The sequence below is a fragment of the Crassostrea angulata genome, chromosome 6, assembly GCF_025612915.1.
Source record: "Crassostrea angulata isolate pt1a10 chromosome 6, ASM2561291v2, whole genome shotgun sequence".
NCBI classification, from domain to species: domain Eukaryota; kingdom Metazoa; phylum Mollusca; class Bivalvia; order Ostreida; family Ostreidae; genus Magallana; species Magallana angulata.
This window is the reverse complement of record NC_069116.1, coordinates 30277976-30299775: the sequence shown is the minus strand read 5'-3', so window position 1 is coordinate 30299775 and position 21800 is coordinate 30277976. Positions and strand designations below refer to the sequence as shown.

The window sequence follows — 21800 nt, the reverse complement described above, 5'->3', positions numbered from 1 at the left end:
TCTGTAAATATTGTGATTGTGAGCGGCACAACACATTATTTACAACACGTCAACAACGTTACGCATGGAAAAAAAGTTCCTTGAAGTTTATCAGACATTCATTTTCGAACATTTTTTATGAATTCATGACAAATAACTGAAACAACATTAAATGTTTCAAATTTATATCTCAACACCCCTCAACTGAATTAATTATTTACTTTTTTATTCTACGTCAATCAACCGTCTAAACCTACGTAATGATTAACTATGACGTCACGTGGCGTAAGAACACACAGTGGAATATCAAAAATTTATCCCATGAGTCATATCCACCGTATATTGGGATAAACATGTGATAAATTACTTTTGTGAAACGAGCCCTAAGACCTAAGGATCTATCTCAAGACCAAATTTTGCATAAGATCTCATCATAGCCGTTTCACAAAACTGTCATATCTTATGATTATCTTAAGATCTGTCATAATCTTAAGACAACCAATTATATGTATGTGTCTCTAGTCCAACTTTATCATCATATGGCGAGAACCTATATAGTAAATGTATATTTTGGTCCACGACCGAAGGCCGAGTATATATATATATATATATATATATATATATATATATATATATTGAAACACAATAAAATCCACAGTGGTCGGCGAGTTATAGAAAACACGAAAAACGTTCAATATAGCTTAAGGTAGCTCGCGGGTTTACCTGCTTGTGAGAAAACCTACCTTGAAAATTTGTCCACGTGATCCATAGGTTTCATAGTTTTATTTCTGAAATTTATTTAAGATTCGTCTGCGCGGTAATATTGTTATCGTGTTTCAAATACATTGTCATTAATAAAATCAAGCAACGCTATTTCAATGAAATATATAGTAAAATGCACATTTTAACCGTGAAACGCATTACAAAACTATGCTCCAAACTTTTAAACGATTCAGACGAAATTAATCATACTCAACACAAAAACAGAGGAGATAATTATGAATCAATTCATAAAAAAATATCAGTATGTGTTCTCGGCCAATTTTTGGCAAAAAAACTTTAAAGATTTAAAAGATTTCTCAAAACCCTATATTTTCATTACGACGTTAGCCTGGCGTCATCATTTCCTTACTTCTTAGAACACCAAAATTGAAATGCATTTATTGACAAGACTAGCTGTTTAACACATTTTAGAACATGTTAATGCTTATTAGGCATAATTGTGAATGTTATTTAAAAATGCAATCAATGTAAGGCTGTAAAGATACAGAAAATTGCTATTTTTGTTTTTATGAAACTCTGAGTCAATCAATGCAAAAATAAAATGCGAGGCAACTACTGACATTATAAGTAAGTAATCGAATAAAACAGGTATCTCAAGCCAAAAGAAATTTAAGAATTTAATCGGTAGTACAGATTACGGAAGTTATAATTGTAAAAAAAAAGCGAAGTTAATGCATACATTCTATTTTAAAACATGACTTTAAATGGAAGAGTTCTAACGCACACTCATTCTTTATCTTTATAGAACAAAATGTGATAATGTATGTGACATCTTTAAATTTTCAGCACTTGATATTATAAATCTTTGTATAAACAGTCATAAACCGCATATAAGCTTTTTAAAATATTTTCTTTTATACTTCTAAATATCTCATTTGTCATTTTAAAATGAAATTATGAGTTTACTATGACGGTCAACTCTTTACGTCGATTCCTATTGTGACGTCAGCAAACCCGCGAGCTACGTTAATCTTCAGAAGCTATATAATGGTAACATAGTAGCGTGACGTCAAAAAACTTGAACGTTGAACGGCAATGTCTATTATGACGTCATAGCTAGATTTAGCGGAAAAAATATAATTTGCAACATAGTAGATAACATTATTATTACAAACAGTTCAATTTGGGTTTAAAAATACGTATGAAATGTTTTTCTTTTTCTCTTCTATGCACATTACTGTCACTCAACAGTTTGTAAAATGGAAATATTTTAAACTGTTTATTGCCGCAAGTGTCCAAATGCTCACTTAACGGTATCTGTCGATATACCGGGTGTTTATGTGTTGTTAATGCACACTCACACGGGCCCGAAGTGGATTGCTTGTTTCCCCAATATAGTACTCGTTGCAGCCTGGACATGTTATAACATATAATACATTCTTAGTGTCACATGACATATCCGTCTTTACGATGAATTTTTTTCCGCTGAAGTCGTACTTAGATCCCTCTGTAATATGGTCACAGGTCCCGCATCGTGGGTTTCTACACTTAGTAACTGTGTGTTTAGTATCAAAATGGGAAGTGCACAATGGGAGGGATCTAGGAAAAACTCTGCTAATCTTAATCTTCTACAAAATGCTTCAATGTCGTTTGTCATTTCCTCTGTATTATTTCTACGTGGGGTCGGGGTAAATTTAAGCCCCTTTTCAAGAACTTTAATTTGTTTTTCTGTAAGTGTTTTATCAGACAAATTTATAACTTTAACGTCTCCTTGATTAGCAGTAGTTGAACTTTTTTTCGCTACGTAATTTGGTGTTGCCTTGGGTCGAACTCTAAAAAAGAACTCTTAGCAATAGGAAATTTGCTTTGATGACTTACATACCGATGAGGCCTTTCATGAAATGGAATTCTTGGTCTTCTGCTGTAGGAATTACCAAATCCTTTGAATGTGTTGATTGTAGGTCTGTTTTGATCTTTTGAATTGCGATTTTGACCGTCATTAAAGTTGATTCTATTAGGGTAATTTTCAGAGCTGTTTCTCGAAGACGTGGTTGCTCTTTGATCGTTCCAGTGTTTTTTTTTTTTGGAAAAGCTATATCAAAACCTGGAGGACCAATTTAGTGTTGAATTTAAAACTTTCATACAACAATCATGGTAAAGATTTTTGGACGACTGTTTTATAATTTGGACTAAAACCAAGGATGAATTAAATAAGTTTTACAATATTTTAAACAATTTAAACAACCATTTGAAATTTACAATGGACTGTAGCGAACAAAAACTCCCATTTCTTGATGTTATGATCATAAAAAGAGAGGACATAATTATTACTGATATATATTATAAACCTACGGACACCAAACAATACCTTGTTTATGATTCGTGCCATCCAAAACACATTAAGAACAACATACCTTATAATTTAACCAGGCGCCTTTGTTCTATAATATCGGACAAAAATCTTCTAAATTCCAGGCTAAGTGAACTACGCTACCTGCTACAACAAAGGAACTACCCCAAATCACTAGTTGAACATGGAATCAAAAAAGCCACATGCCATGATAGAAATGAGCTACTACAGATAAAAGATAAATCAGAAAAATGTGTTATTCCATACGTCTCAACACACAACCCGAAAAATCAAGAGTTTTACCAAATTTTAAAAAGCAACCTTCAACTTTTAGAACGTGATAAAAAATGAATGAAGTCTTAAACAAATTTCAGATCATTAAAAGTGAACGACAAAGTCCGTCTCTGAAAAAGATTTTAACCCGTGCCAAATTTGAAAATATCGAACAAACACCAGATGTCCGTAAATGTCAGAAGCCAAGATGTGCAACCTGCCCTTACCTACAAGAAGGCCACCAATTCAAGTTCAAAAACGGCAGAAATGTTAATATACATTCCTCTATTACATGTGAAAGTTCCAATCTAATCTACGTTATAACAGGTGCAGGATGTGGAGAAAACTATATTGGTCAAACCGGGGATACCCTCAGACATCGAATGACCGTCCATCGACAACAAATTCGTGAAACAAAATACCAGTGCACGGCTGTTAGCGGACATCTCAGAAACTGTGCCAAGAACATTTTTCCGAACTTTACAGTGTGTCCTATCTATAAATTTTATAAAACAACAACCGAAAAAGAGCGTGAAACAAAAGAAAAACCTTTCATTTCATTATATAAGCCAAAACTGAATGCATTATAATTATGAATGTTTGAATATATTTTATGTTTTTCTTGTACAATTATAGAATATTTGAATATATTATATGTTTTTCCCGTACTACTACAAAACGCTTATACTATGACGTCATAATGAACTCTGAAAAGCGCAACATATACTTGATGTTATACGACGTCACAATGATCATTTGAAATGTATGTACTTATTTATCTATGGTGATTGTTCAAAACTCCTGAAGATTATAATGAAATCGGTAGAGTTTTGAATCGGCTTTCTGTTATTTTTTTTATTATTTATTACTTGTGTGGATTAACTTTACTCATTTTGGATTTTATATATATATATATATATATATATATATATATATATATATATATATATATATATATATATATATATATATTCAATAAATAAATAAAAATTAAGTTGTTTGAGCATTGGACTTATTTGTGTATATATATATATATATATATATATATATATATATATATATATATATATATATATATATATATATATATATATATATATATATATATACTTTGCGCAAACTTTTATTTTCAAGCTGCCGTTGGTGCACAGTTAATAAATTCTTTAGTATTGTGTTTTTAATCAAAATAAACATCATTCGTAACTTCCATGCATTAATTTTCTTTAATTTTTAAGACGTAAATCGAGTGAATTACTCTAAAATGTCTCTTGTAAAGGCAGCATCGTTCTTTGGTATTGTACACTACATGCAAGTAACCGAGGAAGTAAGACAAGCTTGGATATTGAAGATGACCGTTTACTTTTTACTCAGAAGTTATATATTGACAAGGCATCAAAAGAAGCATGCACTTTATATAGTTTTTGGGAGTTGATTTTAATCAACTCTCCTATGCACTTACTCGGGCAAAGCGAAAGTGAAACATTGTTTGGACCTAAGCACAAATCAATAACGCTGACAACGCTTACAAATGTAGTTCTTGAAAATAATCGATAAATTCGATGCTATGTATTCTGAAGCATTGTTTTTCAAGAAAACTTATCTATTAATACCATGAAAATAATAAGATTTTCAATTGTACAAACAGTTTAGAAATTTTTTAAAGTCGTATGTATTCCTACGCTAGAGTTCAATGTAGTCTCGTTCAACCAGACGCTTGGCTGTCTCCGTTAATATCCGACAAAACAGTCTCTCTTGCTTGTCGGAGATAAACGGAGACAGCCGAGCGTTTGGTTGAACAAGACAAGAGTTCAATCTTGTCTGGATCCATAAAATTTCTCAGAAATATTTCGATTACTGATACTACTTGCCATGCAAATTCATATATCGTTGATTTTGAATAAATGATGATCGATAAAATCAACTCCAGTCAGTACTTCAGTACTTTGATTTTATCTAGAGTTAATTCAATTAATGAACGCAAATATATACAGCAATGTGACAAATTAAGAGGGATGAGCAACCGAATAAATTACTTTGATATAATCCCAGAACAAAATTTTACCCAAATAATCAACATTTTGAAAGAAAAAAAATCCATTTGTTGACTTTTTACATGCGTTCTCATGCATGTGAAAGAACAAATGGAACTCTTGGACAAAAATACAAAATCCTGTTCGAGTTAAAGAGTTGAACATGCCTGCTGTCCCCTACTTCAGAGTATTTTCAACAGAGAATTTCTGCATTCAAACTAAATTTCAACCACGCCAGTAAAATTGGATACCCCTCGTATACATTATCACATGGATTTACTGACCAAATGGACTTTCAGGTCCTTGTCCATTTTATGGTCACAAATGAAGGCATTAAAAGAAAATATGTTGTTTGTACAGGCGCAAATACAGCGGTAAACGAAAATTAGGTTTCTAAGAATGCAATATTGTTTTTAAAAATACCTTTTATTCAGTTAGTGCAAGTTCCAGAGCATTAAACTCATTAAAATTAGTAAGATGTAAGTTACTAGTATTTACAAGGTAAGATATAAACAAAAGGAACACAGTTATCCTCCGCGCAAGTACAGAAAAACAATCTATGCATATAAATTGATAAAAACTAAGAAAATCAGTATATTAAAGAATGAAAAGTGTCTTAAGAATTGTTTTAAAATTTCACTTAAGATGTTTTTGTGAGACAGAACTGATATATCTTATGATTGTCAGATCTTATAACAATCTTAACTTACGTCTTATGATAAACCTTATAACAGTTGCGAAATCCAGCTCAAGGATATGTTTCATAAAACTATCATAAGATCTGACATATGACAACCATAAGATATATCAGTTCCGTTTCACAAAACCATCTTGTAAGAAATCTTAAGACAATTACTAAGACATACTTCATTCTTAAATATACTAACTTTTTTTATCTACATGTATTTACATGCATTCATTTGTCTAGAAATTGTTCGATACTTCCACGGAGGCTAGTTTTTTTTTTATTTTGCTTAAATTTCACCTCTTAGATACTATACGTTTAAGTTACTAATTTTAATGCGTTTTGTGCTTTGAAACTTGTGTAAAAAGAATATCTTTTACGGGGAGGGGATATTTTGAGCTAAATTGAGCTGTGTAAAATACCATCTTGATAAAAATGTGGTGATTGAAACATTAAAATAAATAGCATTCATTAATAAAATTATACATACAACTCAGGGAATAAAAGGTATTTCTATAAAGTATATTGCACTCCTAGTAATCTTCACTTCACTTACCGCTGTATTTCCGCCTGTAAAAACAATAGATGTTGTTTGAATGCCTTCAGTTGTGACCATAAAACGGATAGGGACCTGAAAGTTCGTGCGATTGGAAACATCTATGTGAAAATGCCTACGATGTGCCGTGTCCAATTTAACAGACGCGACCACCTTAAGTTTCAGTGCAGAATGTCTCTATTGGAAATGTTCTGAAAAAGGAGATAGAAGACAGGAAAAAGGATGCATCGGGGGTGGGTGGGTTGCACTGAAGTCTTTAACTCGAACACGGTGGAGGAAGTATAAGCCTTTACTCCAAATAAATTATTAGATTTTGTATTTCTGTCCAAAGACTCTAACTGTTCTTTCAAATGCATGAAAACTACTTGAAAAGGTCACCATAAGGAAATTTTCAAAAAATGTTGATCATTTGGCTAAAATTTTGTTCTGGGATTATATCAAAGTAATTTTTCAGTGTTTCATTCCTCTAAATTTGTCATATCGCGGTATTTATTGGCGTTAATAAATCAATCATGGATGAAAAAAAAAACTATATAAAGAGCATGCTTCTTTTGATGCCATATTAAAATATAAATTCTAAGTAAAAAATACAAGGTCGCCTACAATTTGCAAGCTAGTCATACTTCTTCGGTTTCTTGCACGGTACATGTAAACAATACCAGTATTTGGTTGACATAAGATTATGACAGATCTTAAGATGATCATAAGATAAGACAGTATTGTGAAACTGCTATGATGAGATCTTATGACAAATCTTATGACAAATTTTGATCTTAAAATAGATCTAAGTCATAAGACGGTTTTGTGAAACGGGTCCCAGATTCAAAACAATAATCATAATCGTGTATATGTTCCCCTGTTTTTCAATTTCAAACCTCATAGCTAGGTCGCCCAAAAATATAACAACAACAACAACAACAACCCAAAAAACAAACAAAAAACCACCACCCCACCCACCCCGGTTTAATGTACTAACAATTCAGGGACTTTTATGCAGAATGGAGTGAAAATATGTTTCTGGTGCACGTGCCAGTTTTTGAAGAGCTGTAAGTTGTAACATTTATCCTAAGTATTTTTATTTTTAACTCGATTTGTCGAAAGTACTGTAATATTAAACTTTCGCAGATTCTGTTATCTGGATAAAAATCTTACGAAACCCATACAGGTATTACCTATTAGACAATACATTGCGTTAGTTAAAATAGCATTTCAGCTTTTATATTAAGATAGACATATTTCACACCTGTTTGAAGTTCCCAATATTAATAAAATACAGATTTAGAGTAATAGATATCTTTTTGAATTTTATAAGAATAGACGTCATATTTTGAAACAACATAAGAATGGTCGTAATATTCAGTTGAACGGAAATTACTTGTGGTTTAGCTACCAAGTTACAAAAGAACAAAGGACATATAATTATGATTCGCGTTTACGTATGACATAATATAGAATTTCTTTATTCCAGGTATTCATCCATACAATGTATGACCTTGAATGCAAGAATCAGCTATCAAATTCTATGTATCTTCCGAGCTTTATACTATAGAAAACTGTTCAACGATTGTGTCAATAGCATTTGCCATATATTAATGTATTGTCTACAAAGATTTAAAAAGATTCAGACTTGTGAACATTTTTTTGCGCGTTACAGCTCCGAAAAATGGCAAGAAACTCCAAACAATCGGCTTCATACGTAAAAGAATTCTTCGAAGGGAAAAAACTTTCCCCCAAAGACGCCAGCTTTATTAAACATACTGTAAAATTGACTTTTCTTCCCATTATGAATTAATATGTTTTATCCGTAAGATGCACAATTAGCAATTTTCTATGTTTCTGTTAGTTTAACTGTCAATTCGCTGGTCTTTGCATTTGTATCTTCGTGCTCTGAAATGGCCTATCTGACAAAAATTAATGTTAAATAAACTCGTTTTTCTTTTAACTTTTGATATGACCTTATACTAGAAATCCAGCTTCAGGAAAAACTATACTTTAACCCTCGGAGTGTTAAAGACAGAATGGTATGTTTTACCGTAAAACCATTCCTTGGGAGGGGGGGGGGGGGTGTAGAGGCTAAGAAACAGAGATATTTTTATACATTTATACATACATTTGACAAAAGCTCTCCCTCTCGTTCGAGAAAATAAAAATAAAATCGATGCGCGTTATGTTTTGACGTGTGAATAAATAAAACTGTCATAACAAAAATTTTGGTTTTAATATCAATAAAAAATCATAAATTTGAGTGTGACCTCGTAAATCATTTAAAAACTTGATCAAATGTTTCATTGTTCTTGGCGCGAGCTCGGATACATTATCTGATTAATTTGCTTTAAGAGCGAACCTTAACTTTATTTCTATCAAAACCTCAATACGTGGTGTCAACTTAAAACGAAGTGTCTTCACTATGGATTTCTTTTGGGAATTTAAAAAAAAAAGATTAAATCTGCAAAATGTATCCCTGTTGTCATCCATCTCATTTGCGACGCCTCGGTGATAGGTTGTTCAATTACAACAGTAAACATCCACACTCAGATTGGGGGGTTGGGGGGGGGTTACAGAGCACGATTCGAACACTCTCTTCTGTCATGGGCATGCAGAACAAGACTCGAATACTCTCCTGCTTTGATTGATGTGCTATTATCTTTATCTGTATATCCGTCAAAATGAGTGTTATAATCTTATCTTTAATTTGCTTGTAACGATTCAATCTGATATACATGTATTTACGTCCACCAAATACATGATTCCTCCTATTATTATTTTACGGCATTTGATTGTAATTCACAGAAACTGACAGGTCTGAAATCTATACGATCCAGTTCTAACCAGTTTATCGATCGATTGAAACTTTAAAAAATCCAAGAAAAATCATGGACTGCGCGAAATAATCATGATAATGTCAAACTCACATACAACTTGGCAATTTTTTTTTCTATCTAATGTACTGATGTACATTAACAATATTTTAGTTTTAATTTTTACGATCAATTCACTATTTGTTAAAATAAAGATGTAAATATAAACAATGAAATGCTTTCTTTGATGATTCATGCGGGATATGAAAAAAAAAAAAACGATCATTGCAGAAATAAATTTATTTAACGCGCTAGCAACGCGTGCCATGTATTTTTTCTGCATTGTTGTCACCTTCATATCCCACATGAATCATTGAAGAAAGCATTTTATTGTTCAAATAACTCTCTATCGGTTTTCTTTAGAAGTCGAGGAGAAAATACTTGGAAAATATAGATATAATATTATAAATTTAAACTGTAATTTTCAATCACCGACTGTTCAAGGTCAGCAGAAGTTTAATTAAGTTTATTGAACACGTAATCCTATTATATTTCGTTGATGATTTTTTTAATGTTAATATCTGTTGACAGCATATTCATTAATGTTGGCGTATATAGTATTACAATTAACGTTAGACTCAATATCACGTGCCAACAAAAGGATGCATCATGTACCTATCTTGAATTCAGAGAATTTGTTTCTAACTTCAATTTTATTATACCTTAAAATAAAATGTATTTATTTTCAAAATAAATTTAGAAGAATTTGGTAATCTAGACATGATCTTTATTAATAGTTCAAATAATTTTCCATCATTACGAGGGTCTTAAGTGATTTTTTTGTTTTATGTTGTTGATGTTTTATTGTTCTTCTTCTTCCTATTCTTCTTCTTCTTCTGTCGATCAAAAATAATGGTCATCAACCAGCCCCCTCTATAGTGGCCATTTCACAGTATCTCGTGTCGCTCAGATTACTTTACCAAAATGAATGTGTCCAAACACATGTACCGGTATATATACCAGTAACAGACACAAAACATTAAATATGTATTTTGCTGCGCTAAGTTCCATTGGATATTTTATGGCGCAAACTGATACCTTCCAATTTCTTTTGTCAAAAGTGAGGCATAATGTCATTGAAAACGCCCTGGAGTTTGCAACGAGCCTGCTGAGAAGTGGCCCCGAGGCTGGGGATACTGAGGAGCGCACCATTCAATAATACATATACGTACCTATTAAAAAATCCGTAGAAACGTTTAGCACGTTGACTTACCTTTACCAGCACGTGATAAAAAATATGTTTATATTAATTTCGTGACTGTCAAAATTAATTAGGGAGGCTTAGAACACGTCCAAGTCCTGACGTATCTTTTTTCTAAACATAGAAAAACAATATTTGGTTTGGGGTTTTTTGTCAATTTTTTGTTTACTAATCAATCTTATGCATTTACCTATCACGATTTTTTTTTCAGATATCTAATGTAGAATCTCAAAAGGTTTTCAAAACATCAGCAACTTATATGCGAGTCATGAGTAAGAAAACCTCCTTGGTTTTTATTTTTAAGGAAATTTTAATATGCGTTAATGATAAAATTGTTGACATTAAAAATATTGATACGGTAGTCACATTTTGAATATAATGCACTTTCAATCGTATTTAAAGAAATGGTATACATAATAAGGTGGTCCATACCGCCTAAAGTACAGGTGGTTGATGAAAGGACGCCCCCAAACCCCCCACCCCTCGATTTAGACTCCCAGGGTAAATGACGCTTTTTTGATAGAAATCCCTTTAAATTCATGTACACGGCATATTCCATATCAAATATCTGAAAATTGGTTGAAAATGAATAATTTATTTAACAACAACCCCGATTTACATATAAAAAGAGGACATTAATCCCCCCCCACCTCGATTTAGACCCCGGGGCGGGGTAGTTGCGGCTAAACCTGGAAGTTTAAATCGGGGTGGAGTGGGGGAGGGGACTGGGTACTGTTCTACAGTCCTCAAGCACCTGTGCACCTCAAGGTCATACATCAATTGAAGGGTGTGTGATCTGTTGATTGAATCTGCGTTATGCATGATAATAAATGATATTGAAAAATGATACCCAACATAGGTAATTAAAGAGTGTTAGTTTATATGCATTCTCAATCTAGATTTAACTCTGATATTAAAGATGCAAAACAAAGTCGTAATAAAAGTATGTACATGTATAATACGATAATCAGTTTTATTAATTCACCCCTGCGCCTATGAGTGTATCTGTAATGCATATATATATATATTAAAAACCTACCGTTCGCTCATCGTATCTAGAGGAAAATACGTGGAAAATACACGATTTAATGCAAAAGTAAACGAAAATGCATGTTGGTCTTTTGTCCGTGCGCCGTGACCTCATTTTTGCAGGATTAAATTCTGAATAGTTCCAAGAAATAAAGGAATATCTGAACTTTCTTTTTATTTCAAATTTTTCGAAACTTTTACTCAATTAAGTCTCTAAGATTTAGTAATGATATGACGTTAAGAAAAATAGCAATGGCAAAAGACTTCGTATTTTTTTTCTATTGACCCTCGGTCATTTACCGAGTATTCATAAAGACGTAAACGTTGTGTGGATTTATACATGTAAACCCTTGTCATGAAAGACAAGGCGGTTGATCTGACGTATGCTTTTCAGTGAGGCATCAGAAATTCTTTTAATCTCCTTAAAAAAATGTAAAAATCTGTAATATCAGAACATAGTTTGATGATTTGACCAATGAAAAACAAACTTATTTCTAATCTTCATATCAAATTGTTGAGAGAAAAAAAAAGATTTATAGAAAACGAGAAGCATCAGCCGTTTAAGTTTTATTCATATTATTGTAACACTAACAATTTATAAACAAAATCATCAGGTACTAGTTTCACCGAGTCAGCGTCAGAACCTGCTGGTCTACTGACACCAGTCTGGACACTGGGTGTGGTTACATAAAACCTCCGAGATCCTGTTGGCAAAATCATGACAATTGTTCGTCAGAAGATGATAAGCGCCGTATCTACCTTTGTAGGAGCGTGCGCATTTCTCTATACACGCCCTGTCCAGCTGACTGTATCCCGCTGGCTGACTCTCGCGCACGGTTTTGCAGTGGTCAGCGTCCGTTAGGGTGGGGCCGTAGTGGTAAGAGTCGCCGCTGACCCCCCATTCGAAGTACTCTCCGTCAAAGAGGATCCAGCCGTGACTGAGTCCGAGGGAAAAACGACTGGGAGCACGGACCGATCTACGACCGAGTTTACAGAGGAGATCGGTCGTACCGAAGTAATAAGGCTTTCCTCCTTCAATGAAATAGAAAAGAGTACAATAAATCTTTAACCACATGTGTTATAAGTTTTTATATTTTTTCTCCTTCAGATTATTGATGCATTTATTTTAAAAGAAAGTGTCCAATTGTGCGAAAGTATCATTCGACAAGTGATTGATTTATCATAATGCATCAAACTTGACATGTATACATTGCATATAAATTGCCGATTCTCCTTAAACATATTTGTAAAGTGTGGGTATGAAAGTGCATCGAGGGTAAATAAAGGTATATCAATCTCACAATTTTTTGGTGTAATTTTTCTATTTTTCGGAAATTGAATTTTGTAATCATTGCCAGTGATTGAAGGACTCTCTCGTCAGACGTCTGTTGTAGTTCTTATCTTACCGTACAATTTACTTTAATGTGGGTGGGTATCTTATGTGTAAAACAATGCAAATGATTCATTCCAATATCAATAATCTTAACTATACAAAAAATTTTACTTCAGAGAGAGAGAGAGAGAGAGAGAGAGAGTACAAAGTCCAAATGCAGAAACGGTGTATTTCAATGTGCAATAAGTATACAACAACGTCCGCACAATGAAAACGTTATTATAAGCAACCAATTAACAAATCTGGATTTTTTTTAAAAACTACCTGTATTTCGTGTGCGAACCCCTCTTATTTTAGTTCATTATTTGTTTGTTTTAATCACAAAATAATTCATGTATTTCGGTATCGGTTTATTTAGCTGCAGTTCGGTAACTACCGGTCTGAAAAAAGTTTTCAGAGCGGGAGCTACAAGCCTGCAGCTACACATTATGATACTTTTACTTTACTTTGATATGACTTACATGTAAAGTGGAGATTTTGTGTGCTTTAAATAGCTTCTATATATCCTATATTTACTTTTCTAATGTTGTATGAAATAATTCCACATGACCATGGTGTTTTTTCTAAGTAAAAATGTTGTCACATCATATGAATATTTTAACCTGTGTTTCCATATCATTTCTATGGTTGAGCAATCTAAATATAAACAACCTTTTGCATGCTTTTTCATAGATACCACTATTATGATTGGACCAACCACCATTAGACTTTAGATGTAAGCCCAAGTGAATATGACTTTTTTTATTGTTTAGATCATTTCAACCGGATTGCAGGAAAGTTGACATTTTTCTAGTAAAGTCAACACTAACAGTTTAATTTGCAATAAAATCTAAAACCCATGTGTTTGACCAATTGTTATTGTGTTAAGAAGGCTATTAGTAATTGATAAAGTTTGTTGTATGACAACATCGTCAATAATAGCAAATAGAGAAGTATCATCTACAAATAATTTAATATTGTTTGAATTACCATCAGCAATGTCATTAATATATATGATCATATAGAACAGGAATAGGAAAGGACCAAGAACTGAACCCTGGGGAACCCCAGCATCTAACATCTTAAATGTAGATGTAAATTCGTCTAATGCTACTCTCTGTTGCCTATGAGTCAAATAATCTCTGGTCCAGCCTAAAATATTTCCCCCAAAACCTAGCCCCTCAACTTTTTGAATTAGACATCGATGCCAAATTCTATCGAATGCTTTAGACATGTCACAAAAAAATAAAGCTAATATCTTTTCCTCTATTTAAACTTGATGTAATTTTATCATAAATTTCTACTAGTTGGTTAATAGTTAAATCTCTTAGCTGAAACTTTGACTGAAATTTTTATAGAATCTCATTGTCTTTAATGTAATTAAACATAAATTTGAACAATGCTTTTTCCCATAATCTTACACAATGAGCCAGTTCAGAAAATGGTTCTATAATTAGTAAGATTATCAACACTCCCTGTTCTTAAATAGAGGTGTAACATTAGCTTGTTTCCAGATATAAGGTAGACATTTTTTACCAAAAGAGAGAGATTGAATAGTTAAGTGAGAGTTTTATATATTTTTGGAAGAAGTAGCTTTCAGAATTGGGGCAATACCATTGGGGTTCTTGAGGTTTGGTTACATTTAGTATTTGTAATTGGTCAATAACATAGTAACATCTTGATCAGATATTATAATGTCAGTATGTTCAAAATTAAAGGGTCCGTGCCCATGTTCACGTAGCTTTGGGTTATCACTAAGAGTTGATATGCCTGAGAAAAAAAGAGTAAAATTCATTGACCTTGTCCAAGAATGGGATGAACAAGTATTCTACCATATTGACACACTATTGAAGGAGAAGATGGATTTTGTTTCATCAGTCGAATCACAGATTTAGCAATGCGCCATCATTTACCATGTGGAATAGATTTTGTAAACAAGTTGGTTAGAAAGTTTAATTTTGTAATCCCTTTGGGCATTGCGAGGAAGGCTCATTATTTTATTACGGATAGATCTAAACTGCTGCCAGTGTTGTGGGTTATAAGTGCGCAGAACTTTTTTGTGTACTGGTATTCTTTGTCTTTGTCGCACTGGTATGGAGCTAGAATTAGTTACACATGTAAGGCTTATCAGAAGGTCGGATAGTAACAGTTTTTGTTTTGACATCAGTTTTGAGCATTTTTAAGTAAAGTTATTGTATATATCATTAATGTTTTCTGAATTGAATACATCTTTATCCCAATTGACAATTATCAAATCAGCATTTAAGCCCTGGTAGTTAGCAAGGTTATAATTTTTTTTATCACGTTTGGGTCTTAAATGATAAATGAATAGTAACAGGGGAAGGTGACCTACATGTGAATTTATCTACAATATCATTTTCAATACAACCCACATCATTAGTAAGAGCAAGACAATTTACATCCCCAATTGTATGAACAAATCTCAAGATAATCCCATTATAAATCTATGCACCTAAGAAATCTATTCTCGTATTTGCTCTTGTCAATTTCTCAAGATTACAAAAAATCGAATATTTTTTTTTACATTATCAATTTCAAGACCAAAGTGTACTTAATTTTGAATTAAAATATTGAGGTGTACCAAACCATACACAAAGCAGAATACCTACATATTTATTAAAAAAACTATTCTTATCATAAATCTTGTTTCCTGAGATTCATACCAAAGTCATCACTATATAGTTGTTTGGATTTCAGCATGCATTCTTGGCCAAATCTTTACAAACAAATAATAGTAGATTTTTTTTCCTGGTAAGAGTGATATGGATTGAGCAACAGGCAAAAATAGCCTATATTAATTTTCTTCATTAGAGATCAGGGTATAAATAATTATAATACTGATAGTGTATACTTTTCAAAGTTTTACATGGACATTTTATTAACTAATAGAGAATATAGAAATAGAGGATTTCGTTAAGTAACAAGATAATGATAAAAAGAAAAAAAACAGCAAGAAAAAAAATTCATAAATATATAATAGTTATATTATAATAGGCCCAATAATTAATACATGTAAAGTACATGTAACACAGTGTAAAGTAACTTTGTGTAAAGTAACTTTGAATCTAGGTAAATAGGTTCAGACATGACTTCTTTCTAGGTATTATACAAGATTTTCTTACCATGGCACTGACTGTGTGAGTTTTCAAATAGCCATGCACTTGCCTGTCCAGACAGCAGGACCACTGCACAGCCAATGGTCTGAAAAGACATAAATCCGATTTTAAGGTATAAAGCCACACCTTTATATGTTCATTAGATTGTCAAAATGTCTCTTTTGAAAAAGAACTTCATTGAAAGACGGAAATAGGGGTTATTTTGGGGTAATAATCATTTAAAGGGACTTGAACACAGTTTGAGCTCAAATTAACAATTTTATTTCTCCAATTTTGATGTTTATAATCGTTAATATGGGTACTTCTAATGCTTTATCAAAATTTGAAAGTCAGATTTTGAGTTATAAGCAAGATACAGCTAGAGTTTGAAAATCATTGTTTTGTAAACAAAGCTCGAGCTCTGTTATGGTTTACATATGTATTTTATCGATATAAGTCTCTATCAAATGTTGCTTTTTTCTGTTTATCATATTATCTATGAACACTTTGAATCAGTTTACCTGGTTTGCCACCAGTCATTTGATCAAGAAATGGTAATTCCATACTTTACGTTATTTGTAAACAAATATAAAACTCGAGCTTTGTTTACATAACAATGACTTTTTACCTCTGTATCTCTCTCAAGACTTGACTTCTAACATTCAAATTTTGGTCAGTCATTCAAAATGAGCAAGTAAACCATTTTATACATAAAATAAGAAAAAGAAAACTTTGATCTAAAGTCGTGTCCAAGTCCCTTTAAATGGGATTTTTTTTTTTGGTTATTTTTATTTTTAAAGAGAAAGTGAAAACTTGTTTGAACGCAAATAATCATTTTAGTTAAAGAGTATGTTGTTGATAAATGCATGATTAAACATTTTATGATAAGATATGTCAAAATGATGAATTTATATTTTTATTGCTCTATATTTTAAAGGGACTTGGACACGATTTGAGATCAAAAATTTATTTTTATTTTTGTATAGAATGGTTTACTGGTGCATTTTAAATGATTGACCAAAATATTCAATGTTAAAATCAAGTAACAAGCGAGATATAGAGGTAAGAATTGATTGTTATGTAAACAAAGCTCGAGTCTGATAGTTGTTTACAAAAAATGTAATGTAGAGAATTACCTTTTTTAAACAAAATGACATGTAAAAAACAATTTAAACTAATTCAATATCTTCATAAATACTATTATCAACAAAAGAAGGAGGTGTATATATCAGGTATACATAAAGAAAGTTACATTTGATTGAAACTTACACCAAAACAACACATATGTAAAAAATGACAATATTCGAGCTTTGTTTACAAAACAAAGAATTATGAACCCTGTATCTTGCTTAGATCTTGATATTTGACTTCCAAATTTTGACTTGGCATTATAAACTTCTATATTTATCGTTATAAACATTGAGAATGGAAAAATAAAATTTGAAAATTTTAAGTTAAATCGTGTAAAAGTCCCTTTGATAAAAAATCCTTTAAAGTAGTCCGAGTATCGCACTACGTCATGATACGGATTTTACAATATTGGTTTGACTTTTACAAAGCGTTTTTTGACACCCGGTATTGATTTTGCTCTACATCGCTGTTGTAAACAATGGCAATAATAAGCAATTAGAACGGTAATATATATATTCTATGAGAGATAGAAATGATTAATGTTGAGAAACTCGATTCTGTTAATGTAAAATGAAAAACGAAGTTTCTGATTAACCAGGATCTCAGGTATGCTTATATCTTCTTTGTTTTGACCCCCCCCCCCCCGAATTTTTCTTTTTCTTTTACTAAAACCGGTTTAAATTTAGAGACAGAAGCTATTTCGAGTTTAATCAATCGTCAATTAATTGATGTTTAAATGATATCTAACATTGTTGACAGATCTAGGCAGAAAACAGTAGCAAAATGCGATTTTTACGGATTTTTTCGTCAGGGTCTTCTTGGTTAAAAGCTTATAGCGTGAAAAGAAATCCGTCAACATATGATTTATTTTACCAAATCTTTTTTCTAAGATATCAATCTATAGAATAAACACCATGAATTTAAGTTTGAGTCCATAAAATAGTTAAAAAATTACAAAACGCGATACTAGCATTGCATTTTTTGTATTCCATTTTGATACATCAGGTCTATAAAGCGTACTCACTTACAAAAATTTGCGCAAAATTATTGATGAGATATGGCTTAAATAAATATTTATACTCTATTTTGTATGTTCAGTTCTAATTTTCCCAAAATTGGTTATTATTTTTAGGAAAAACGGACGTCTGGCAAATTTCATAATTGTCAATAATTTTCGCAAGGGGTTACACCCGTCTGAGAGGTGATAACAAACAAACTAGCATGTAAACATACATATTTTCTTTTGTATATGTATTGCTAGAATGTATATTTATCATTTAAAGCTAAGCTTTTAATGATTGTGCCCATTTAGTGCCGAGTATAGGACTACCTTAAATCTTTTAAAAATGGAAAAAATGCATTGTTTATTTGATAACTTCATGATTTTTTTTTTAATTCTATTTTTTATAACAAAAAAAGACATGAGAAATTGAAATGAAATGGCAAAATATGACATGCATTTCCTGCGATAATATAATTTTATCCGTTTGATCGGTTTAATAAGTTTATCATATATAACAACGCATTTCCTGTTGCGTAGTCGGAAACATACGACCAGGTTTGCAGTCATTTTCTTACTGGGATATTTATTCTTTATTCATTATTAAGAAAGTGGGTACTGAATAAAAATCATTTAATGAGAACATGCAGTTGTATAAAGATGCATGCGCCACACAGCAATTACACAATCGGTGAAATTTCCTTCGCGAAAATATGAAGTAGCAAATCGGAATAGAGCCTGAAATATTAATGAAAACGAGAAAAAATCAGCGATTTGGCTTATGCTTCTACATGTACATGTATTTAATTTGGCTTAGTGCTATTATTTTATTTATTTAAAAAATCGTGATATGCCCGATTTTCACAAAAAGTAGTCCCATCCAGCCTTTCTCTAAACGTCGTAACTTACATAGACAAGTATGTAGTTTCAGAATCGACCACTTTCTAATTGCAAAAAAAATATAAAAAAAAAATCGATCGCAATTTATTATTTCGTAATCATTAATCTAAGTATTGCATTCATTCTAGTCTTTCTCAAAATGTGTTTAACTGTAATCTTTTATTGTGTTTAAAAAAATCTTTGGGGCGTCGACGACCCTATATAACTAAAAAATAATAAAATGAAGATATCGATAAAATTAAATGCCATGTTTCTTTTTTTCATCGCATCTCACTTAAAAGAAATTATAAATACACTGAAAACATGTCCACAATTCCGTGTTTCTGTCCAAAAATGGCACAACATGATACATATAGCATATTGTCAAAGTCATCTGCAGAAATTGGTGCCTCCTTCCTCTGGGCAAAGATTAGTTTTGACTGACTTTACATGTACTAATTTATTTAAAGTCAATAAAAATAAAGTGATTTGATTGCCCACTTAATGAATTGAATATGCATCATTATATTAATATATGAAACGGTCGCTTTAATATTTAACATTTTACAAAATAACTTACGACAAAGTTGTAAATATTTTCAGTTTCATGGAAAAATATTTTAATGAACCAATTTTATATAAAATCATTTATTTAAAACTATCTAGATTTCCATAATTATAGCAATTGGTATAAACATTGATTGGTTTGCGATTGCATGTATTTAGCTAGCATTCGTTGATTTGGTCGTAAGTCATAAATTCTTTTGTAAAACGCAGCGTGAGGAATTTTAAAATTATTAAAGATTGCGTGACGCAGTTTATGATAAACGACTTAAAACCATCCAATAACAAATAAATAAGTGACCCATTTTGTTGTGTCTGTACTCTGGTCCATTATGCTTAAAATGGTTTTGAGCGAATGAAATAAATTGAACTAAATAAATTGCTTTGTTAATTTTGTTGTTGTTCGCGATCATGGTTACGTACTAAATCATAGGAATAATTACTTGCGTTATATTATCTTCTTTATGCACGTATGATATTTAAGATGAATATCATTTTATCCTGAAAATTTTCCGCGTATCCAATAAGCCAAGAAGTTCGTTGATTGGATTTGCGTAATATTAACACTTCAAGACCAATTCAATTTGTCTAGTACATAAAAGGCAGATTTATTGTACGAGTAAACAAACTCCGAATAATTTTAGAGTCCTCAAACATTGCTGAGGATCGGAGATCGTTAAGAGAAGAATTCCTTAAGAATAGTAACTTTACAAAACCCTCTGTATATTAATTAATAAATGAGAAATGTTTCAAAGAAAGCTTGTGTCATCAGAAAATTTCACTCGTATTCTTGCTGCTTTTTTCTTCAGCTGACCGGTTTATACTCGTATACTGTTATGTATATCTCAATTGTTTTGTACATGAGCTTTAAAACTGTTGACTTATTAACCATACAATGCATCTCAAAAATATTATTTCATCCTTTATATTACGATTGAAGCGATCTTTGTATATGCATAGTCTGTGAATAAAAAAAAAATACAATAGTATACGTTATCAGTATCGTATCAGTTGTACACTACCTAATCTATAAGTTTGTCCAAGAAATGGGCATTAAGAAAGCTCGAAGGTCAACAAATTAATCACCAGATTCACCTCATATTTTTTAAAAATCTACCGATCTGCAGGTCCCGAGTTCGAATACCGCAAAACTTAAATTTTCATGAAAAGAAGTACAATTTTAAAAAAATTACCCCCCCCCCTAAAAAAAAAAACATTGATTTTGTTGTATGCTGAACTTTTCCCAGGTGTGTGGAGGACCCTTAAGCTATAAACTATCATTTAGTGAGGAAAATTTCATTATTTAAACTTCAAAATGTTTTCCTTTCTCTTTTCATAGAGCTCTTCTTTTTAAGGAGATTTATATAGCCAAAAAAAATGGCCACGACTATCCAGTCCTCTTAAATTACATGTACAAGGAACATAACCGTTAAACGCATTTTAAGTTTTGCTTACCAATAAAAATGTGTTGATCATTTTACACTCGAACTCCAAAACGTTGTGTTACAATACTAAAAATAATAATTGAATCTTCCATTTTTATACCTGTATGTCCATTTAAATAGTGCATGGTATTATGATTACGTTAATAAGCGAGGACTCTTAACTGCATCTGGGACCCAATTTACAATACTTGTAGCTTGATAAATTTGGGTATAATTGTTAAATACTAGCGTTTCCTCTTCCCTAAATTCTTTTTAAACCCAGAAAGGCCAAAATGTGACCAATGCGCAATGATAATTCGTGACAATTTAAAAAAAAAAAATGGTTTATTTTATTTTCTTACATCATTCAAAAAGGCTGGATGGTGTTGGCCATTTTTAGATCATATTATTCTCTCTCAGAGAGAGAGAGAGAGAGAGAGAGAGAGAGAGAGAGAGAGAGAGAGAGAGAGAGAGAGAGAGAGAGAGAGAGAGAGAGAGAGAGAGAGAGAGAGAGAGAGAGAGCTCTTTGTATAAGGATATACAGGAAAAAGAACACAGGCACCAGACGTCATCTGTTTTTCATAATAAAAATAAATACCTTTTCCCTAATTAAAGTATTTATTTTTATTA

General features: G+C 31.8%; 1 protein-coding gene across 1 annotated transcript; it reads right to left on the bottom strand.

The window, feature by feature from the left end:
- Window positions 1–12235: 12235 nt before the first annotated feature.
- LOC128189819 (uncharacterized) lies at window positions 12236–21287 on the bottom strand. The gene is made up of 3 exons (XM_052861586.1): window positions 21202–21287; window positions 16200–16278; window positions 12236–12716 (listed from the first exon to the last, which is right to left on the bottom strand). The coding sequence occupies exons 1-3, from the start codon at window positions 21220–21222 to the stop codon at window positions 12337–12339; spliced, it is 480 nt and encodes a 159-aa protein (XP_052717546.1). The 5' UTR covers window positions 21223–21287; the 3' UTR covers window positions 12236–12336.
- Window positions 21288–21800: the final 513 nt, after the last annotated feature.